The sequence below is a fragment of the Panicum virgatum genome, chromosome 2N (genome assembly GCF_016808335.1).
Source record: "Panicum virgatum strain AP13 chromosome 2N, P.virgatum_v5, whole genome shotgun sequence".
Lineage (NCBI taxonomy): Eukaryota > Viridiplantae > Streptophyta > Magnoliopsida > Poales > Poaceae > Panicum > Panicum virgatum.
In genome coordinates this window covers 43,121,222-43,143,696 of record NC_053146.1, presented here as the reverse complement: position 1 = coordinate 43,143,696, position 22,475 = coordinate 43,121,222, and the positions used below count along the sequence as shown (strand labels likewise).

At 51.2% G+C, this 22,475-nt stretch overlaps 1 protein-coding gene across 1 annotated transcript; it reads left to right on the top strand.

Moving 5' to 3' along the window:
• The first annotated feature begins 19,794 nt into the window (after positions 1-19,794).
• LOC120660581 (U-box domain-containing protein 39-like) lies at positions 19,795-21,975 on the top strand. The gene has a single exon (XM_039939156.1). The coding sequence runs from the start codon at positions 20,053-20,055 to the stop codon at positions 21,757-21,759; it is 1,707 nt and encodes a 568-aa protein (XP_039795090.1). The 5' UTR covers positions 19,795-20,052; the 3' UTR covers positions 21,760-21,975.
• The last annotated feature ends 500 nt before the right edge of the window (positions 21,976-22,475 follow it).

Sequence of the window (22,475 nt, the reverse complement as noted above, 5' to 3'; positions counted from 1 at the left end):
TATCTCTCGGTATTTTTAACCAATTAAATATTCTAATTCAGAACTGGAAAAAATATTTATTATTATGTCATTGTAATAAATGTGATAGATTTAGTTACTAACAATTTTTTCTCACTTTACATCACACATTCATATATGTTTGATATGTATTTAATTAAACACTTTGTTTGAGCTATTTGAACAACATGAAAATTAATATTTTTATCTCTTCTCTTATACATGAATATACGGTGACACACACATTATGGTTAGTATTTTTATATAAATAATAACATAAATAATATATTAGTAATGATAGAAATAGTAATCTAGAATTTTATTTTGATGTGCTTTAAGATTTTATTATAATAATATATTTTTGATTTAGTTTTTTGGTTTATTTTAACTTTTTATTATGTTATCATTGGATAATATATATATATATATATATATATATATATATAAATTTTTTAGGGTGTTATTTTATATTATTTTATAATGACATAAGCGTGTAATTTACATGTAGATTAGGGGTTACTTTAGATTATTTTTTTATAATGGCAGAGGTGGGTAATTTAGATACATGTTTCGATACATGTTTAGAGGGTTATTTTAATCTATTTTTATAATGACGAATGTGGGTAATTTATTAGAAAAAATAACAGATCCAATGACTAATATAATTAGAGTTGTCGAATTGATGGCCGGATGTTTCTGATTTTTGTGAAAATTTGTAAAATTTATTTTTTTAGACTGTCCACCTAAGATCCTAGGTGGATTCATCTAGAGGTCAAAGGATACACGTTAGGTTGAATGCTTCAACTTTTGTTCTTGTCCAAGTCGCTTTCCTCTTAAACATAAGGCAGCCTGCTTTGAGCACTTATCTTCATCACTGTATGCTGATGTAAGCACAGGCCTTTCCTATCCGACGTGTCCAATCCTCTGAAGCAAGCAAGAGGAGCTAAGGTTAAACAAGTCTTGACCAGGAATTAAGCAGATGTGGACGCTTATAATGTTGAAAAATACAGTACTAACCAGTGTCAGGGATCAGCGTCACAGACACAAACAGCACTGGTGAGGTGCCAATCTGCCACGCTGTGCGCATGATTAGAGGCTGTCACGACGAGCCAGGGTGGACAAGCTGCCAAGAAAGGAATCCGCGGCGTTGCGCATTGACCCGGCGGCTGCCCCCCCGGCCACCGCAAGAAACCAAAGCGGCACCGGTCCCGGACAGCGAACACGGGCGGAAAACGAATCGCTGCACTGCACCTGCTCGCATCAACAGCAGGCAGGCAGAGGTCTCGATTAAAAACAGGTAGGAGTAGGACGAGGAGGCAACTGGGCGCTGATGAATCCCTCTCCCTGGTGGATGAGGGTGATGGATGGCAACCGTTGCCGGGGCGCTCACATGCGCCAGAATCCCTGACGCGGACACGATTTTGACTCGGGCCGGCGCCTGGATTCACACCTTGCATCGACCCCGGTCGTGCGAACTCGTACAGATTATCGGGTTCTTTCTCTTTTTTTTAGGACTCGCAAGTTCATGGCTAAAATCCTCTTTAATAACTTCATAATTTGCCAGTGCTAGAAAAGCAAGCAAGTGGTGCTCGAGAGATTCGGCAGTTAGCAGTGGACGACGTTGAGACGTTTGTCCGGAGCAGCGGACGCTGACGAGAAGTTGTTCAGGCCCAGGGTTCGCAGCCTTGGGTGTTTTCGAAGCGGGCAGGCGACAGCCCGGGTACTGGAACGAAAACGATCGGCATCCAAAATTTCAAAAATTTATTTGATTCTCTGTCACATTAAATTTTTGAACGTATATATAAAGTATTAAATATAGCTAAACAAAATAACTAATTACACAATTTGTCTGTAATTTACTAGACGAATCTTTTAAACTTAGTTAACCCATGATTAGATAATAATTACCACATACAAACGGTCGAGCCGCACACACACACATCGAGCATGGGGGCCTCGCCTCACCCACCGCCTCACACTCATCTGCCAAGGATTCGGATACCTGAGACGGCTCTGAGAGCAACACCTCCGCCCAGCCATCACCGAGATCACCACTGCACCAAGCGCGCCAACTCGAGGCTACACACTCATGGGCCCTCTGCACCTCCCTGCCAACACGGACCAAGCGTACCACCACAGCAGCAACGCACAAAGCAACACCACCAGCCGACAACCACCGCTGCCATAGACCGAGACGGGTCTCCAGATGCGACGCCTCCAAAAAGGGCATGACGCCAATGGCGCCATCGACGCACGTCCACAGCGGACTGGGTTTTCACCCTGGGACCCCGTGCTGCAAGGACATGGTAACCCTTAATGGTGCCCCCAGCGGGGAAAACGACGCCCCGAGGGCGCCGCCACCATTACCACCAACGGTGGAGGCTTTCGCCCGGAAAACACCATTCCTGTCGTACACTCTCGACCAATGACAGAAGCGCGCACCCCACCGCAATAACGACACCTCAACCGGGAGAAATCCGGCACAGCCCGAGGAACCACCACGGCACCACCAGCAAGCACCTGTCAGCCCCCGACACCACCACCAAAGCGACGACGGACCAACAACGCCATCGAGGAAAAGAAGAGGAGCACCACCATCTTGCCGAAGTGCCCGTTGCCTGCACGCAGGACACCTCCAGCCCCACCAGCTCCTAGCCGCCAAGGCCCGGAGCAGGCAGACCTCGCGGGTCCCAGCCGCAGCTGTAACACCCCAGTGTTACTGAGCGCTAATCATGAGCTTAGATTCGCTAATTAGGAGTTAATCTTGTCGTTAGCGTAAATCGTGTTCGCGCGGTAAACATCGATTTAGCAGTGTTCGATCGCGTTTTTGTCTCTGATCCGAGCTTCAATTCAACTTTCGCCCAAAAGCAAAGTTGTAGATTTTTTCGTCCTCTACAACTTTTATTTTGGCCAAATTTCATGTTCCAATGTAAAATTTGGAGCTTTGGACGGTCAAAGTCGGCTAAAATCACACAAATTCGGTTACTGTGCCCCCGTTTGGTAAGTTCACCGCCGGCCATCGACGTTGGCGTCGCCACGCGTCGCGCCGACGAACCTCGCCCATCGTGCTCGCACACCGTCCTTATCCGCGCGGAGTCGTGCTCGTTTTCGCCTCCCCGTTCCCCTTCCTCGCGTCGCACGGAGAGCACAGCAGAGCCGAGCAACCCTAGTTGCCGCTCATCGCGCCGGTGCCGATTCCGGCCACCCCCTCGCCGCCGTGCTTCGATTCCCCACGCCCCAAGCCGCGCGACCTCGCCCCGAAGCTCCTTCGTCCCTCCACGGACCCGTTTGCGCCAACCCCGAGCCGAATCGGCCCCTGTGTCACCGACCGCCATTGTTGCTCCGCGCCGAAGCTCTGCCTCGCCGTCGAGCTCCCCTCCCCGACCTCCCTCCGCTCCAATCGAGTCGCCGGTGAGCTTCTCCGCGCGCCGCTCTCCCTTTCCAACCCTATCCCCGCGCGATTCCGCGGCCGCCGGCGCTGGACCACAGCCGCGCCGCCGTGGTCGCCATGGCGCCGCCGCTGCGCCCGCTGCGGGCTGCCTCCGCGCGGGTCCCAGCCGCGCGGCCGTGCGCCCCCGCTCCGCCGGTTTCTCCTGGCCGCGGCGCGCCCCGCCCCCCTCGCCGGTCTGCGCTGCCGCCGGCGAGAACGCCGCGCCGCCGCCCATGCCCAGCGCCGTCCCGCGCGCTTCCCGCCCCGCCGCGCGTGCGCCCTGGCCGCCCCCCCCTCTCTCGCGCCCTGCTCGGCCGCGGGCCCCGCGCTGGCTCCGCGCGCGAGCCGCTGCGCTGCCCCGCTGGCCGGCCCATGGCCGCCGCGCGCGCGCAGGCGCGCCGCCGGCGTGAGCGGCCGGGCACGCGAGCAGAGCAGGGGAGCTCTCTCCCCTCCCTCTCTCTTTATTTCACTGACGGGTGGGGCCCGTGGCTCTAGTTTTTGTTTTCCTTTTTGGTTGATTTGAGTGAAAGTTTGATAATTGCTAGAAAAGTGTAGGAAAATCCTAAAATGGCAAACCAAATTTTGTTAGGTTTCTAAAATCAAGATCTTCAGAAGAAAAATATTTTGTGCAGGTGAAATGTCACTTTGGCCCCTGCTAAATTTAGGGTTTGTGTTTAAGCTAGATTATTTCGTATCGGTTGTTTGGTTTATCTAAAAATCCTGAAAATTTTATGGTAGCTTACTTGTTGCATGTGTAGTTCACTGAAAAATTTCCAGGTGCATATCCTGTGTGCATGTTCGTGGATCTGTTGTTCCTCAATTTGTTATGCTAGGGCCAAAATAATTTACTTCCTACTTTGTATCTTTTAATTTTGGCTTGGTTTCAGTTAACCTTTGTTCTTGCAGTAGGATCAAAATAGGTTACCCTTGAGAAATATTTGGTTCTGTTTGCTTGTCGTATTTTGAATCTTTAATAAATCGTTGCCAAGTCGTTTCCTTTATCGCTAGTTTTCATGGTTGTTCGTTAAATGATTGCTGTCATGTCTTCTTTTACTCGCATTACATTGCCTCCTGAGTGCCTTGCACCATTATAACTCCTGCATGGCATATTTTCCTCGTGTAGCCGCCGACACCGAAGTCGCCTACGAGCTGGTTGCTGAGCCGGTCCAGGAGCCGCAAGCGGGTGAACAGCAGGAGGACGCAGTCGAGCACGCTCCTGAAGAAATCGCTAACCCCGCTGACCTGCAAGGCAAGCCCCGGAGCATATCCCTTATTTTAATTACTCCATGTTATAATTAAAGTATTGTGCATATATGTTCAAGGAATGGATTGGAACCATAGATGCATAATCTTGATTACCCAGTGTCCTTACTAGTGTCGGTATCGCTAGCACTGCTATGCTTAAGTAAACTCGGTAGAAGACGGGTGATTTCCTGTCACCCACGAGATATAGGGTTGTTACTTCAGGCAGTGTTATGAGAAATAATGCAATGAGAAGGGAAATTGGAGACCGGGCGGAGGTAAAGTTGGACATGATTATTGATTAAGGAAAGTTGAGTCTCCGCCTGCGTCGATTGAGGACCGTTCCGTTGTTGGCCCTTTGACTGAGGATTGAACAGTACTAACCACATGCCGAAAGTAGGAGGTAGTCGAAACCGGTAAGCTAATTACCTTAATTGCGTCGGAATCTGGGTCTCGACCTGCGGTGCTGGGTAGGGTTGACGGATGGTGAAGTAGCCCACGGGTTCACTGGGTGTTCGCACGTGCGGGGCTCATCATCTGGGTGCTTGCGGGCTTGATTCAGACTTCGGGGTAATTATGGGAACAGTTGACGTGTGTGGCCCGACGGGGTTTTCACGTGTCGTGTGAGTTAGGTCCACCTTGCAAGGTTAAATCGGATCGATTCGCCGTGACTCGCGGATATGAGAGCCTTGGTCAATGCGTCGCATCGTAGTAAGGATTGAAAGGACAGCAAGAGAAAAGTTGGACTTTTGTTGATATTCTTGAAAAGATAATATGATTAACCATGTGTGCTCTAGAGAATTAGGCCAACCTAGTTTCTAGCTATCAACACAATTGGAGCTAAAATATTGAAAGTAAGGATCCAGTGTTAGTACCTTTTCAGCAAAATAACCCAGAGCCAAAGAGCTATGCATGTCTAGGTAATGGGCTAAGTATACCCATGGACGGGTAAGCCTTGCTGAGTATTAGAATACTCAGGGTTTGGTTGTAACCCTTCTGAGCAGGTTGTCTTCCGGAAGACTTTGAGGAAATCGGTGCGTCCTGGAGTGGTCAGCCTCTTCCTCCAGGTTGGACGTTCGAGTGGGTTCCGCCTTCTCCGTGAAGTGCAGGCAGGTGAGCCTCACATCAGTGGGCAAGATGTGAAGCTTGTCTTTTGTCATCGACGTTATCTACCGTGCGGTATTTCGAACTTGTTTTAATCTGTTTTGTATTTTCCGCTGCGTTTGAACTCTGTATTCGAAATGTAACTCTGGCTTGTAAAACTTTATTGTAAGTTAATTTTGAAGACTTTTGTTTAACTCTGGTTGTAAGTTAAGTTTGAAAACTTTTGTTGCTTGTAATCACCTGTGCTCGTCTTTTGGCGAGAGTTCCTGTGCAACCGATCCTGGTTAAAGCAGGCAGTCTGAGTGTACTGGTGAAGTGCATTATTGGAGGATTAAGTTAAATGGTTAATTAGTGCACTTGATCGGTATTATTTGGACTGTTCTGTGACAGCTGGCATCAGAGCTAATTGCACTGGGGGGTGATTACTTGAGTGCTTAACTGCAAAATTTTTGGGTTTTTTCGAAAAGATGACGCTAGATGCGCTAAGGAATAGGATAGATAGTTCATATGCCCTAATTATGTGTTATAAGTTAGGAGGCATCTAAGTATCTATTTTATTCCAGCACTTCCAGCAATTACTTCTCGTTAAACCTTACTTTTGTGCACAACTACTATTCTGTAACGACGCACCTACGCTGAGGTAAGTAAGGTGAGCATTCTGATAGTCCTTAGAATAGCCCACGTGTTTCATACGTGCGCGGGTTCCGTATGTTGAGCATACGAGGAGGTGATAAGGCTCAATTCGAACGAGCCTGTCGCTATCTGCCGCCTGATATGGAGTGCGGATTTCTTACCGTGTGATTGTGATCACGGCCATCTCGTAAGGCAATGTTACGAGATGTAAACCTGTCATGCGGTTGGCCATGACCGTGACCCTTGGGACACGTCTACCCTTGGATGTCCCGTAAGGCGAGTGTACGGGAAGTGAATACGTTGCTTCGGTAACGTATGCAGCGCTGCCCATTCAGCGTTGAACGTTTGGGTGCCATCTCTATAGTGGATGGTAATGTATGGGTGAATATGTGGGAAACTGCATATGCGTTACCCGTGTGGCGTAGGACACATGGGGGCCGTTCGTGTGTGCTGGCACGAAGGGTCCAGAAATGGATATTTATATCTCTTTTGTTGTCTTGGTTTGTCTGCAGGAACACTAACTTCGTTAAGCGCGTTATGAAATCCTTGATCGTAGGAACGACTAGTATATATAGGGAGAGTACGTATTTGTGCCACTAGTCGTCTTCGTATACCATAATTGGTACCTGCTTGGGTGAGAAACGATAGAACCTGCATGCATCTGGCATATTTGAGTTGGTTGATCGCTTTGTTGTTTGTGGTTGCGTCTCATAAAAAAAGGGTTATTTTGATCGTCTCGTAGTTAATAGCTGTGCAACCCCGAGTTACCAATCTGTGGTTCAAGTTGAATAGATAAGGTTTCAACCAAAGCAAGTCAGTTTATTTTATTTTCCCTTGGTGAACCATATCGCGAGGGAAATGATTCATGTCGTGTGTTCATATTAGATATGCACATTCTTTATTGCATGAATTAGTCCTGATAGCGGAATGGCTAACCAAGGGGTGGTTATTTTGCAGATGGGTGATAACCACGCTGCCAACCCTGAAAATGAGAATCACGGAGCACAACCCCAACCACCTCCCTCCTTGGCTCAAGCTATTGCGGCTCTTATCGTTGACCGTAATGAGCAGACCGAATTGATGAGGCAATTAGTGCAAAACAATGCCGGCAGAGGTCGACAAGCACCACCAGCAGAAACTGATTATGTCGGTTTTCTGGCCACCCAACCACCTCTGTTCCACAAGGCAGATGATCCTCTTGAAGCCGATGCATGGATTCGCACCATTGAGGACAAGTTCAGTATCCTCAATTGTACAGAAATAGACAAAGCCGCCTTTGCAGCGCAACAACTGAGAGGCCCAGCGAAGATATGGTGGGTTAATCACAAGTCTCTACTTCCCGCTGGTGCGCGTCTCGCTTGGAATGAGTTTGTGGCAGCATTCAAGGCCCATCATATTCCTACGAGTCTGATGAGAAGAAAAATGGCAGAGTTCCTAGAATTGAAGCAAGGAAACAATACTGTTCTTCAATATGCTCAAACCTTCAACCAGTTAGCTCAGTATGGTGGTTTTCATGTGGATAGTGATGAAAAGAGGCAGGATTGCTTCAGGAGAGGACTGAATACCAAGTTGCAGGACAAACTTGCTCTAACAACCTGTGCCAACTTTACCGAGCTAGTTAATAAGGCTATTACTCAAGAAGATGCTACCTTAGCTCATAAGGCAGACAAAAAGAGGAAGGCACCTGTTGGATCTTCCAGCAGTGCGCCCCAGAGGTACAAGCTAGTACAGACAGGAAGTCAGCGGGCTCCAAGTTATCCACCACAGCAAGGCCGTTGGGTTGCTAGGCCGCCACAGCAGCAGTCGTGGGTACCACGTCTCCCAGCGCCACAGCAAGGGCAGAGACCTCCCTCTTCGCAGTTTGTACGCCCCAGCAACTATCCTTGTTATAACTGCGGGCTTCCTGGGCATTTTGCACGTGATTGTCCCATGCCACGCAGACAAGTCAATTACCAGCCTCCTACACCAATTTCAACCTCTAGTACCCAAGGTAATAAGAAGAAGACTGTACCTGTAAAGACTGGTCGTGTGAACTACACTGCATTGGAAGATATTACTGACGGTACTCAAGTAATGACGGGTATGTTTTCCGTTAACCAGCGCCCTGTTGTTGTGTTATTTGATTCCGGAGCATCTCATACATTTATCAGCGAAGCATGTGTAGCACGGCTCAACTTACAAGTAACCCACATGAAAAGACCATATATTATTCATGCACCGGGTGCACCGTTAAAAGCCGGTCAATGTGTTCCGGGCGTATCCCTTGACCTAGGTGGGAAAGTTTTCCAGACCGATCTCATTGTTCTTCCAAACCAAGGAATAGATATCATTCTTGGAATGAATTGGATGGAGGAGCATCGTGTTATCCTTGATACTTCATCTCGAATTGTCCGAATCAATTCTTCCACACATGGCATTTTGAATATTCATCTTTCCCAGCGTGAAATTCCAACCACTATCATATACCATCTTGAGGGGAAGATTCTGGAAGTAATTCCGGTGGTTTGTGAATACCCCGATGTGTTTCCGGAGGACTTGCCAGGCATGCCTCCTGATCGGGATATTGAGTTTGTCATTGAGTTACAGCCCGGCACAGCGCCCATATCTCGAAGACCATACAGAATGACTCCAAGTGAGTTAGCTGAGTTGAAAGTTCAGTTGCAAGAGTTATTAGATAAGGGTTTTATCCGAACCAGTGCTTCACCATGGGGTTGTCCAGCCTTGTTCGTGAAAAAGAAAGATCATGGGTTACGATTATGTGTGGACTATCGACCTTTGAATGCGGTCACCATCAAAAACAAATATCCTCTTCCTCGCATTGATATTCTCTTTGATCAATTAGCCGGTGCCAAGTTCTTCTCGAAAATAGATCTTCGATCTGGTTATCATCAAATCAAAATCCGGCCATCAGATATACCAAAAACAGCATTCTCCACTCGTTATGGTCTTTATGTGTATTTGGTCATGTCCTTTGGATTAACCAATGCTCCAGCCTACTTCATGTATCTCATGAATTCGGTGTTCATGCCAGAGCTGGATAAATTCGTCGTGGTATTCATTGATGACATCCTAATCTATTCCAAGACGGAAGAAGAACATGCTCAGCATCTTCATATAGTACTCCAACGTCTTAGGGAACATCAGCTATATGCTAAGCTCAGCAAGTGCGAATTTTGGCTAAAGGAAGTTCCATTTCTAGGTCATGTTATCACGACTGAGGGTATTTCTGTTGATCCCAGTAAAGTACAGGATGTACTGAACTGGAAGGCTCCAACCTCAGTGGCTGAAATCCGAAGTTTCTTAGGGTTAGCGGGTTATTATCGTCGGTTCATACCGGAATTTTCCAGAATTGCTAAACCTATGACCGAACTTCTCAAGAAAGGTACCAAATTCTATTGGAGTGACCAATGTGAGACAGCTTTCCGGAAGTTAAGAACTCTACTTACTTCAGCACCAATCTTAGCTCAACCAGATACTACAAAGCCATTCGATGTTTATTGTGATGCTTCGGGCACCGGAATTGGCTGTGTTCTGATGCAAGAGAATCGGGTGATTGCTTATGCTTCTCGATCACTCAAGCGTCACGAAGAGAACTATCCCACACATGATCTGGAATTAGCAGCTGTAGTCCATTCTTTGAAGATCTGGCGACATTATCTTCTGGGCACCAAGTGTAACATTTATACAGATCACAAGAGCCTCAAGTATCTTTTCACTCAAGCTGATCTGAACATGCGTCAACGACGATGGCTCGAGTTGATTAAAGATTATGAGCTTGAAGTACACTACCATCCAGGAAAAGCAAATGTGGTTGCTGATGCGTTAAGCCGCAAGGCTCACTGTCATTGCCTCACTGCTATACCCTTGAGTGAGTCTCTCTGTTTTGAGATGGAAAAGCTAAACTTGAGCATTGTACCCCATGGCACATTGGCTCATCTAGAACTTACTCCTACTCTTCGTGATTTGATCATTGAAGCACAAAAGAAAGATAAAGGAGTAAAGGAAATTCAAAGAAGATTATTAGAAGGAGATCCGAAAGTAAACTGTTTTCACCAAGATAGTGAGAATGTGTTATGGTTCAAGAACCGAATAGTGGTACCTAAGGATTTTGAACTCCGAAAGCAAATTCTTGATGAAGCTCATACTTCCCGACTGTCCATCCATCCTGGTAGCAACAAGATGTACCAGGATCTGAAACAACAATTTTGGTGGACTCGGATGAAAAGAGAGGTCGCTAAATATGTGTCCGAATGTGACATCTGTCGCAGAGTTAAAGCTAGTCATCTCAAGCCAGTAGGAACTCTTCAACCCTTGAGTATTCCTGAATGGAAATGGGAAGATATTAGTATGGACTTTATAGTTGGGTTACCTCGGACCCAAAAAGGTTACGACTCGATTTGGGTTGTGGTTGATAGACTAACCAAGTCAGCACATTTTATTCCAGTCAGTACTCGTTATTCCACCAAAAGATATGCTGAGTTATACGTTGAGCGTATCTTATGCCTGCATGGTATACCCAAGACTATCATCTCTGATCGTGGAAGCCAATTCACTGCTCGCTTTTGGGAACAATTGCATACTTGCTTAGGAACTCGTGTGATTCGCAGCTCTGCTTACCACCCTCAAACAGATGGCCAAACGGAGAGAATCAATCAGATTTTAGAAGATATGCTCCGTGCATGTGTCTTAGCCTATCCACAAAAATGGGATCAATGTTTGCCATTAGCTGAATTCTCTTATAACAATAGCTATCAAGAGAGTATCAAAATGGCACCATTTGAAGCATTATATGGTCGTCGATGTCGAACCCCTTTGAATTGGTCCGAAGCAGGGGAAAGAACTATTTTCGGACCTGACATGGTTCAAGAAGCCGAAGAACAAGTCCGCCTTATTCAAGAAAATTTGAAAATCGCGCAGTCTCGGCAGAAGAGCTACGCTGACAAAAGGACTGATCCACTCGTCTTTAAAGTTGGTGACCATGTATACTTAAAAGTATCACCTTGGAAAGGCGTTCAAAGATTTGGAGTAAAAGGAAAATTAGCACCCCGCTATATTGGTCCATACCCAATTGTGGAGAGATGTGGCCCTGTAGCTTACCGGTTGGATCTTCCAGCAAAATTTTCAGCAATTCATAACACTTTTCATGTATCACAACTCAAGAAGTGTTTGAGAGTTCCGACTGAAGCTATTGATAGTGACTCAATTCAATTAGAGTCTGATCTCACGTATCCTGAGCATCCTATCAAGATTATTGATCGCAAGGATCGGATTACTCGTCGCACAACTAATCGATTCTACAAAGTTCAATGGAGTAATCACTCCGAAGAAGAAGCTACTTGGGAGAAAGAAGAATTTCTGAGATCCAAGTATCCGGACTTTTTAAATGCTCATCAAGGTACTTCTCACTTGCCCCATCTTATCTTATACGTTCCATCGTGTCTGAATCTCGGGACGAGATTCCTTTAAGGGGGGAAGGCTGTAACACCCCAGTGTTACTGAGCGCTAATCATGAGCTTAGATTCGCTAATTAGGAGTTAATCTTGTTGTTAGCGTAAATCGTGTTCGCGCGGTAAACATCGATTTAGCAGTGTTCGATCGCGTTTTTGTCTCTGATCCGAGCTTCAATTCAACTTTCGCCCAAAAGCAAAGTTGTAGATTTTTTCGTCCTCTACAACTTTTATTTTGGCCAAATTTCATGTTCCAATGTAAAATTTGGAGCTTTGGACGGTCAAAGTCGGCTAAAATCACACAAATTCGGTTACTGTGCCCCCGTTTGGTCAGTTCACCGCCGGCCATCGACGTTGGCGTCGCCACGCGTCGCGCCGACGAACCTCGCCCATCGTGCTCGCACACCGTCCTTATCCGCGCGGAGTCATGCTCGTTTTCGCCTCCCCGTTCCCCTTCCTCGCGTCGCACGGAGAGCACAGCAGAGCCGAGCAACCCTAGTTGCCGCTCATCGCGCCGGTGCCGATTCCGGCCACCCCCTCGCCGCCGTGCTTCGATTCCCCACGCCCCAAGCCGCGCGACCTCGCCCCGAAGCTCCTTCGTCCCTCCACGGACCCGTTTGCGCCAACCCCGAGCCGAATCGGCCCCTGTGTCACCGACCGCCATTGTTGCTCCGCGCCGAAGCTCTGCCTCGCCGTCGAGCTCCCCTCCCCGACCTCCCTCCGCTCCAATCGAGTCGCCGGTGAGCTTCTCCGCGTGCCCCTCTCCCTTTCCAACCCTATCCCCGCGCGATTCCGCGGCCGCCGGTGCTGGACCACAGCCGCGCCGCCGTGGTCGCCATGGCGCCGCCGCTGCGCCCGCTGCGGGCTGCCTCCGCGCGGGTCCCAGCCGCGCGGCCGTGCGCCCCCGCTCCGCCGGGCTCTCCTGGCCGCGGCGCGCCCCGCCCCCCTCGCCGGTCTGCGCTGCCGCCGGCGAGAACGCCGCGCCGCCGCCCATGCCCAGCGCCGTCCCGCGCGCTTCCCGCCCCGCCGCGCGTGCGCCCTGGCCGCCCCCCCTCTCTCGCGCCCTGCTCGGCCGCGGGCCCCGCGCTGGCTCCGCGCGCGAGCCGCTGCGCTGCCCCGCTGGCCGGCCCATGGCCGCCGCGCGCGCGCAGGCGCGCCGCCGGCGTGAGCGGCCGGGCACGCGAGCAGAGCAGGGGAGCTCTCTCCCCTCCCTCTCTCTTTATTTCGCTGACGGGTGGGGCCCGTGGCTCTAGTTTTTGTTTTCCTTTTTGGTTGATTTGAGTGAAAGTTTGATAATTGCTAGAAAAGTGTAGGAAAATCCTAAAATGGCAAACCAAATTTTGTTAGGTTTCTAAAATCAAGATCTTCAGAAGAAAAATATTTTGTGCAGGTGAAATATCACTTTGGCCCCTGCTAAATTTAGGGTTTGTGTTTAAGCTAGATTATTTTGTATCGGTTGTTTGGTTTATCTAAAAATCCTGAAAATTTTATGGTAGCTTACTTGTTGCATGTGTAGTTCACTGAAAAATTTCCAGGTGCATATCCTATGTGCATGTTCGTGGATCTGTTGTTCCTCAATTTGTTATGCTAGGGCCAAAATAATTTACTTCCTACTTTGTATCTTTTAATTTTGGCTTGGTTTCAGTTAACCTTTGTTCTTGCAGTAGGATCAAAATAGGTTACCCTTGAGAAATATTTGGTTCTGTTTGCTTGTCGTATTTTAAATCTTTAATAAATCGTTGCCAAGTCGTTTCCTTTATCGCTAGTTTTCATGGTTGTTCGTTAAATGATTGCCGTCATGTCTTCTTTTACTCGCATTACATTGCCTCCTGAGTGCCTTGCACCATTATAACTCCTGCATGGCATATTTTCCTCGTGTAGCCGCCGACACCGAAGTCGCCTACGAGCTGGTTGCTGAGCCGGTCCAGGAGCCGCAAGCGGGTGAACAGCAGGAGGACGCAGTCGAGCACGCTCCTGAAGAAATCGCTAACCCCGCTGACCTGCAAGGCAAGCCCCGGAGCATATCCCTTATTTTAATTACTCCATGTTATAATTAAAGTATTGTGCATATACGTTCAAGGAATGGATTGGAACCATAGATGCATAATCTTGATTACCCAGTGTCCTTACTAGTGTAGGTATCGCTAGCACTGCTATGCTTAAGTAAACTCGGTAGAAGACGGGTGATTTCCTGTCACCCGCGAGATATATGGTTGTTACTTCAGGCAGTGTTATGAGAAATAATGCAATGAGAAGGGAAATTGGAGACCGGGCGGAGGTAAAGTTGGACATGATTATTGATTAAGGAAAGTTGAGTCTCCACCTGCGTCGATTGAGGACCGTTCCGTTGTTGGCCCTTTGACTGAGGATTGAACAGTACTAACCACATGCCGGAAGTAGGAGGTAGTCGAAACCGGTAAGCTAATTACCTTAATTGCGTCGGAATCTGGGTCTCGACCTGCGGTGCTGGGTAGGGTTGACGGATGGTGAAGTAGCCCACGGGTTCACTGGGTGTTCGCACGTGCGGGGCTCATCATCTGGGTGCTTGCGGGCTTGATTCAGACTTCGGGGTAATTATGGGAACAGTTGACGTGTGTGGCCCGACGGGGTTTTCACGTGTCGTGTGAGTTAGGTCCACCTTGCAAGGTTAAATCGGATCGATTCACCGTGACTCGCGGATATGAGAGCCTTGGTCAATGCGTCGCATCGTAGTAAGGATTGAAAGGACAGCAAGAGAAAAGTTGGACTTTTGTTGATATTCTTGAAAAGATAATATGATTAACCATGTGTGCTCTAGAGAATTAGGCCAACCTAGTTTCTAGCTATCAACACAATTGGAGCTAAAATATTGAAAGTAAGGATCCAGTGTTAGTAGCTTTTCAGCAAAATAACCCAGAGCCAAAGAGCTATGCATGTCTAGGTAATGGGCTAAGTATACCCATGGACGGGTAAGCCTTGCTGAGTATTAGAATACTCAGGGTTTGGTTGTAACCCTTCTGAGCAGGTTGTCTTCCGGAAGACTTCGAGGAAATCGGTGCGTCCTGGAGTGGTCAGCCTCTTCCTCCAGGTTGGACGTTCGAGTGGGTTCCGCCTTCTCCGTGAAGTGCAGGCAGGTGAGCCTCACATCAGTGGGCAAGATGTGAAGCTTGTCTTTTGTCATCGACGTTATCTACCGTGCGGTATTTCGAACTTGTTTTAATCTGTTTTGTATTTTCCGCTGTGTTTGAACTCTGTATTCGAAATGTAACTCTGGCTTGTAAAACTTTATTGTAAGTTAATTTTGAAGACTTTTGTTTAACTCTGGTTGTAAGTTAAGTTTGAAAACTTTTGTTGCTTGTAATCACCTGTGCTCGTCTTTTGGCGAGAGTTCCTGTGCAACCGATCCTGGTTAAAGCAGGCAGTCTGAGTGTACTGGTGAAGTGCATTATTGGAGGATTAAGTTAAATGGTTAATTAGTGCACTTGATCGGTATTATTTGGACTGTTCTGTGACAGCAGCCATAGCCGGCGCCACTGCACCCGCGCCAGCCACAGCCGCCGCCGCCATCAGAACGCTGGCTGCCGCCCCCGCCGCCACCGGCGCGTGCCCCCGCCACGCAGCCTCCATATCCGGCCGGGGCGGCGCCGGATCTGGAGGCCCGAGCCTCCGCCGCCGCCAAGACGCCGACGAAAGGCGCCCCAGGCGACCGGACGGCCGCGCCTGCCCCAAGCCGCTGGAGGAAGGGGAGAAGGTGCTCGCCGCCGCCTTCACCGCGGCCGCGCGGTTTGCTGTAGGATCGAGATGGCGGACTAAAGGGAGGTGAATAGTCATTTTTAAAACTTAAAATATTGCCGGCTAACCGAAACAAATATGAAATTAAACTAATCGGTCTAGCCAAGACTACACCCCTTTATCTAAAATTTGCACCTTACAAAGGGATTCTAATTGAGCAACTAAGGTGCCGGGCTAGGTAGAGCTCACCTACACAATTCTAGTTTGCAAGGTCACATAAACCTATGCAACTAGTACTTCACACACCGGGAGCTCCTACACATACTAGTATGCAAAGTTCGCAAAATCTAAGCACAACTAGTAGTTCTAAAAAACAAGGCTACACAAGATAATTAGTTACACTAAGATCTTTACTTCTATGCTACACAAGTAAGAAGATAATTAGCAAGCTACACAAGCTAACTAATCACTAGAGCAACTACACAAGCACAAGATATATATGAATGTAAATGCAAGACTTGTGATTTGGAGAATGTAAACCACCGAGAAGAGTAGACAAAGTTGACATGGTGATTTTTATCCCGAGGTTCACTTGGTTGCCACCAAACTAATCCCCGTTGAGACAAACTCCAAGGTTGCCGCCGGTCCTCTTGCTAGTGGTGACTCTCAAGTCACACTCTCCCACGTGGAGTGCTCACACCGAGCTCTAGCATATGATCTGGCCGGACAACTTGTTGCTCTTCGCGTCTCGCTCAACTAGAGTTGCTCTTCGCGGCTCCCGCGTGGTGAGCACAATACCCCTCACAATCACCTCTCCGGAGCACCGCACAACTTTCTTGCGGGCTTCACAACGGAGACACACCACCAAGCCATCTAGGAGGTGGCAACCTCCAAGAGTAACAAGCACCACCGGCTTGCAACTCGATCACCTAGTGCCAATTCCTTGCAATCTCTTAAAGCAAGATACTAGAATCGCTCTCTCACTTAGCGAATATGATTTGCTCCAAACTCAAGTGAGTTGGAGGGTTCTCAAGCACTCTCACACAAGGACACCAAGTCCCCAAGGTGCTCAACCTCTCAAATGGCCGGCCACCGCCTCTATTTCTAGAGGGAAGTCCCAAACTAACAGTTACACTCAAATTCTGTAAAAACAGAGGTTTCGCGGACTGTCCGTCTCACAGAGACCGGACCGTCCGTCATTCAAAACCAACGGCTAGAACTGCAATGATTGCGTGTCAGAGTCGACCGTTAGAGCCCCGGGCGGACTGTCTGCACCCCTGGGGCGGACCGTCCGCGGTTCAAAACTTCGAACCAACCGATTTGCAAATGTCTCTGACTAAATCTGGAAGTGACCGGCGGACTGTCCGCACCCTAACGACGGACCGTCCGCTGTTCAAAAAGTGAGCACACATAGAAACTGCAGTGTTTCTGTCCTAGAATTTTCAATAAGAGGCGGACCGTCCGCCCCCAAGGACTGGACCGTCCGTAGTACATTTTGACACCCCATACAGAGAGACCAAGTTTCTGCGCCCGTTTCAGGTTTTAAAGGCGGACCGTCCGCCCCCATGGCCCGGACGGTCCGCAGTTCACTTTGGACCACAAATAGAGCAAAAAAATGGTTCTATTCAAGTTCAAACGAAACAACGGCGGACCGTCCGCCCTCCAGAAGAGGACCGTCCGCATGTACATTTTCAGCAAAAACGAACCTCGGTAAAACGGCCATAACTCTTAGCTCCGATGTCCAAATTATGTGATCTTGGACTCTATGAAAAGTTTATTCAGAGGAATACACAATCCAACTGAATATTTGATTCAAAACACAATGGATTAAAGCAGTATTCCACTCTAAGATCCAACCTCATTTCCAGAGAACACGGAAAAGCCTTTCTTAATTCCCCAAGTTGATCAACATCAACTCCAACACTTTCTCCTTGGTAAATGTACCAACAACACCAAGTGAACAATACCATGTGCATGTGTGTTAGTATTTTTATAATTATTTTCAAAGGATTTTCACTTGATCTCACCACGCCACTCGATCCTAGCAACATCGCAATGTTAGATCGCTCAGGTGGCACTAGATGACCGATATACAAACAAGTTTGCCCCTCTTAATAGTACGACAATCTATCCTAAATCCGGTCATGCACTTCTCTACACAATCTTTGACCGGTAAAATGAAATGCCCTACAAGTCATACCTTTGCCTTGCGCATTCCATTTCATCTTCCCAAATGTTTATGCCACACAAGCACCAATCTCCATAAAGACTTTTGATCATCATCATGAGTCAACACTTGGCTTGATCTTTCTTGAATGATATGATCCACTCCATATTATCACATGACCTATTTGGTCCATCGATCTTGACCTTGCTCGCTCTTCACCGTCTCCTCGGTCCATCGGTGTCAAGTCTTGCTCAAGCTTCACCGCCTCGCGGTCCCTCGCTTCAAAGCCTTGACTTGCCCTTCACCATTGTAACCGGTCCATCAAGCCAAGCCTTGTCTTGATCTTCTCCACTTTGGTCACATGACTCCTTGTCATGTCTCATATGTAATGAGTTTCTTCATCACACTATATGAGCATAGCATTAACACTTATTCATTTCTCCTCCATGGCACATGTTGCTCATACTAGTGTCTTTATGTGGACTAATCACCTATGTATCTCAACATAAATACTTATTAGTCTACCTAAGTTGTCACTCAATTACCAAAACCAAACAAGGGCCTTTCACTTGCCCGCCGACCGCTCAGGCGGCGGCGCGGCTGGGGGGTGCGGGAAGAAGTTCGGCGGCGGCTAGGGTTGGGCGCCGCTTCGTCGCCCTCGCGGAGGCGACGCGAGCGGCTGGATCTGTCTTGTCTCGCCCAGTACTCACCACAATAGAGGTTTTCAGTTTCTTCGTATCCAGCAGCAAATTAACGGATAGTGTACAAGACACCCACGCGCCAAGTCCCGGGAGACTAGGGCCGTACCGGTAAATTTGGAGGCCCCGAGCGAAACTATGAATTAGGCCCTAGTGACAGACACAACCACCGCACCAGCCAGGGTGCCAAGCCATGCGAGTGGGACATCTGAGCATTGCGTTGCTCGATCGTTGCTTGGTCGCTGCAGTCTACGAGTGCCTAGCGAAATCTAGAAGATGGAAGTGTCACGACTCACATCATACTTGGCGAGCGGTGACGGTGGAAGCAGAAAGATCGCGCTGTGATTTGCAGATTGGATCGAAAGACAACAATCGAGCGGCACGTTTTCTCTTTTGTAGCATATTTGGACCACAGTTTGCTTCGTATTGAACCAAAAGACAAATAAAATAAATACTACTATATAACCATATATAGTATACTCATCATTTTGGTAAGGGCACTTGCGTCGCAGAGAGGAGGCGATGGTGAGACCGCGGAGAGGTCTATTCATCGCATATGCGAAAAATTGAAGCCACATCGCACAATGTTCTCCAGTGAGCTCCGGCGGCCGGACTTCGGCGGCTCTGGCGGAGGCGGTTCCGGCGGCGAAGGAGGCGGAGGAACATGGGGGTGGCGACGGAGGCGGGCGTAGGTGGCAGAGGAGACGTGGGGGAGACAGAGGGGGGTGGAGGCGGCGGACGCAGCAGAGGAGACGAAGACGGGTGGAAACGGAGAGGGACAGAGACGGCGAGGGACGGGGCACGACATCTACGGGTAAATCGAATCCACTCGCATGTCCGATGTATAGAACCCCCGAGGCTGCTGCCTTGGACTCGGTCGGCTCTTCGATCCTCAAGCGTCCGGCTGGTTCCTGTCCATAAAAATCAGGACTTGGACGCCGAGATGTTGAGTCTGTCCGGGACAGGGGACGCTCAATCTCATCCCAGTTTGTCAGTCAGCCTGGGATGAAAACGACCGCACGGTGAAAAACAACAGGAGTTGCTGCTCCACCAATGGGCCGGCCGTGGCTGGCTGGCTGCAACTGCAAGTGAGCTCGGTTGGGCCTGTCGCCCGCCCGTCAAGCCGAGCCAATGGCCACGGAATGTACAAGCGGACGCGCGCGCACCCGCCGGGCACCTGCCGCGGCCAGCCACCGTGCCTTCCTAATCCTACCCCGGCCGGCTAGACGACGGCCGTCCAGTCAATGCGACGCTACCGCGACCAATCCCAGCATTCGACACCGCACTCAGGCGAAACCGAGCCGAAGAAAACCAGCCAAGCGAGTAGCCGAGCCCAAACCGCGCGCGCACTCCCGGGTCCCGGCACCCACCAATCCCTTCCAGGCTAAGGCTCCTGCCGCGCCGTCTCCCTCCCGGCGCATTAAACCAATCGCGCTCCACACTCCCCAAGCTCCAGCCGAGGAACAAAGCACCCGAACCCCAAAAGGAGCGAGCACCGAGCACAAAACAAAAAGCAAAAGGTCATGGCCGCGAAAGAACCCTCCTCCTCCTTCCCCCGCCGCTGCTAAGCAAGCTAGCTGTACAATAATAGCCCCCACTCCCGCGGGCACACGCCGCCGGCCCATGGGTGCGGCGCGCCCGCGCCGCTGGAAGCTGCCGCTCCACCGCGCCGCCAGCGGCGGCACCAGCGCGCCGTGCTCGCCGTCGTCCCGGTCGTCCGCGGCGCCGGCGCCCGCCTCGCCCGCGCGGTCGGAGACGTGGGCGGCCGAGGCCGTGCCGGAGGAGTTCCTGTGCCCGATCTCCGGCGCGCTGATGGCGGACCCGGTCATCCTGCCGTCCGGGAAGACCTTCGAGCGGGCGTGCCTCCAGGCCTGCGCGGAGCTCGCCTTCGTGCCCCACGGCGTGGACCCCGGGGGCGCCGGGACGATGATTCCTAACTCCGCGCTCAGGGCGGCCATCGGCACCTGGTGCGCGCGCGTCGGCCGCGCGCCGCCGGCGCCGCCGTCGGCCCAGGCCGCGCGGGAGGCCGTGCTGCGCGCGATGCCCCCGGCGGCCGCGGCCAAGTCCGTGAGGACCACGGCCAGGCGCGCCGCGGTGCTTGCGGCGAGCTCGTCCAACTCGTCGTACTCGTCGCCGGCGTCCACCTCGTCGTATGGGTCGTCCTCGGAGATCGTCCCGGCGGAGGAGGAGGACGGCGGGAGCGCGAGGCCTGCCAAGGGCGCCGCGCTGCAGCCGCGGATAGTTAGGGAGGTGGAGGTGGAGGCGGAGCCGGCGCCCCCGGTCGACCCGCTGGAGGACGATGTGGTGGGCAAGGTGATGGACGCGGACGAGGATGGGATCGTTGCGGCGGCGATGGGCGCGCTCCGCGAGGCCACGCGGGAGAGCGCGGAGCGGCGGCGCGCGCTGTGCACGCCGCGCCTCCTCGGTGCGCTGCGGCGGGTGCTGCTGCTCCCGCGCCACGCGGCCGCGCGGGTGGACGCGGCGGCCGCGCTCGTCAACCTCTCCCTGGAGCCGGCCAACAAGGTCCGCATCGTGCGCGCGGGCGCCGTGCCGGCGCTCGTGGAGGTGCTCCGGTCGGGGGCCTCGGCGCCCGAGGCCCGGGAGCACGCGGCGGGGGCACTGTTCGGGCTGGCGCTCAACGAGGACAACCGCGCTGCCATCGGCGTGCTGAGCGCGGTGCCCCCGCTCCTGGACCTCCTCACCTCCCCGGCCCACCCGCCCCGCGCGCGCCGCGACGCCGGGATGGCGCTCTACCACCTCTCCCTCGCCGCGGTCAACCAGTCCAAGGTGGCGCGCTTCCCGGGCGCGCCCAAGGCGCTGCTGGCCGTGGCCTCCGGCGCGGCGGAGCCGGGCCCCATCCGCCGGCTGGCGCTCATGGTGGTCTGCAACGTGGCCGCCTGCGCCGAGGACCGCGCCGCGCTCATGGACGCGGGCGCCGTGGCGTCCGTCGCGGGCATCCTCGACGACGCCACCGGCGGTGGCGGCGCCGCGGACCTGGAGGAGTGGTGCGTGTCGGCGATGTACGCTATGAGCCGCGGCAGCCTCCGGTTCCGCGGCCTGGCGCGGGCCGCGGGGGCGGACCGGGCGCTCCGACGCGTGGTGGCGGGCGAGGGCGCCGGCGTCCGGCGCGAGATGGCGCGCAAGACGCTGCGCGCCATGCGGGGCGACCTGGACGAGGACGGCGAGTACAACGACCTGACGGGGAGCAGCCTGGAGTGCGGCGACGGGGAGGACTGCGGCGGGAGCATCGTGTCGGACGGGCTCATGTCGTTCCGGCGCCGGCAGCGCGAGCTCGGCGTCTCGTCCTGCGGCAACACGGCCGAGTTCTGACGGCAGCATCCTCCGGCGAGCGGCCGATCCCCGTGCCCCATTCCGATGAATGTTTTGTATGTAAATTGCTTCGCTTTAGGTTCGCATTACAGCGTTAGAACATCCGTGCTGTGCCGTGTGGTGAGATCAGAGTTCAGAGATGATGAAAATTGAAAACGTCCATGGTTTTTGGAACGGTGGCAACTGCACTTGTGATACGTGTGTTCTGTGAGTGAAGCCCTGCCGTGTGTTCTGGCTGTGTTGGTGGTGATATGGTGTGCGAAACGGCATGTGTAAAGGGTAGGGTCCGTAGGGAGGGAGCCACCAGCTCGTGTGCCGGACAAGGCGCGGGGTGGGTGTTGCTTGCAAGTCAGAGCATGCCTTTGTTCTGTCCGTACTCGCACACCTGCTGCTGGTGACTGGGCTGGCTGCTCGTGTCCTCGACGGGACCATTGTTTAGAGCGTGAGGAACGCACGCACGCATGTGTCCCCGTCTGTAAATCAAACCATCTTTATGCTCTGATCTAATCTTTGATGCTCGCTTCCTGGCCCTACTGCACTGACTCATGTTGCTGAACATGCAGCTGGACGGACAACCTACACACTGATGGTAATGGCAAATCATACGATCTGCGTTCGGATCGTGGCAAAGGACAGGTCGCGTCCCACTCCCACCTACAAACCACTGAAATCGCCCATTGCAAGATCGCAATGGGTTTCTGTCCTTCGGTAGCAGC

Coding starts and splice junctions, on each gene's coding strand:
- LOC120660581 (XM_039939156.1), top strand. CDS start 20,053: ATGGGTGCGGCGCGCCCGCGCCGCTGGAAGCTGCCGCTCCACCGCGCC.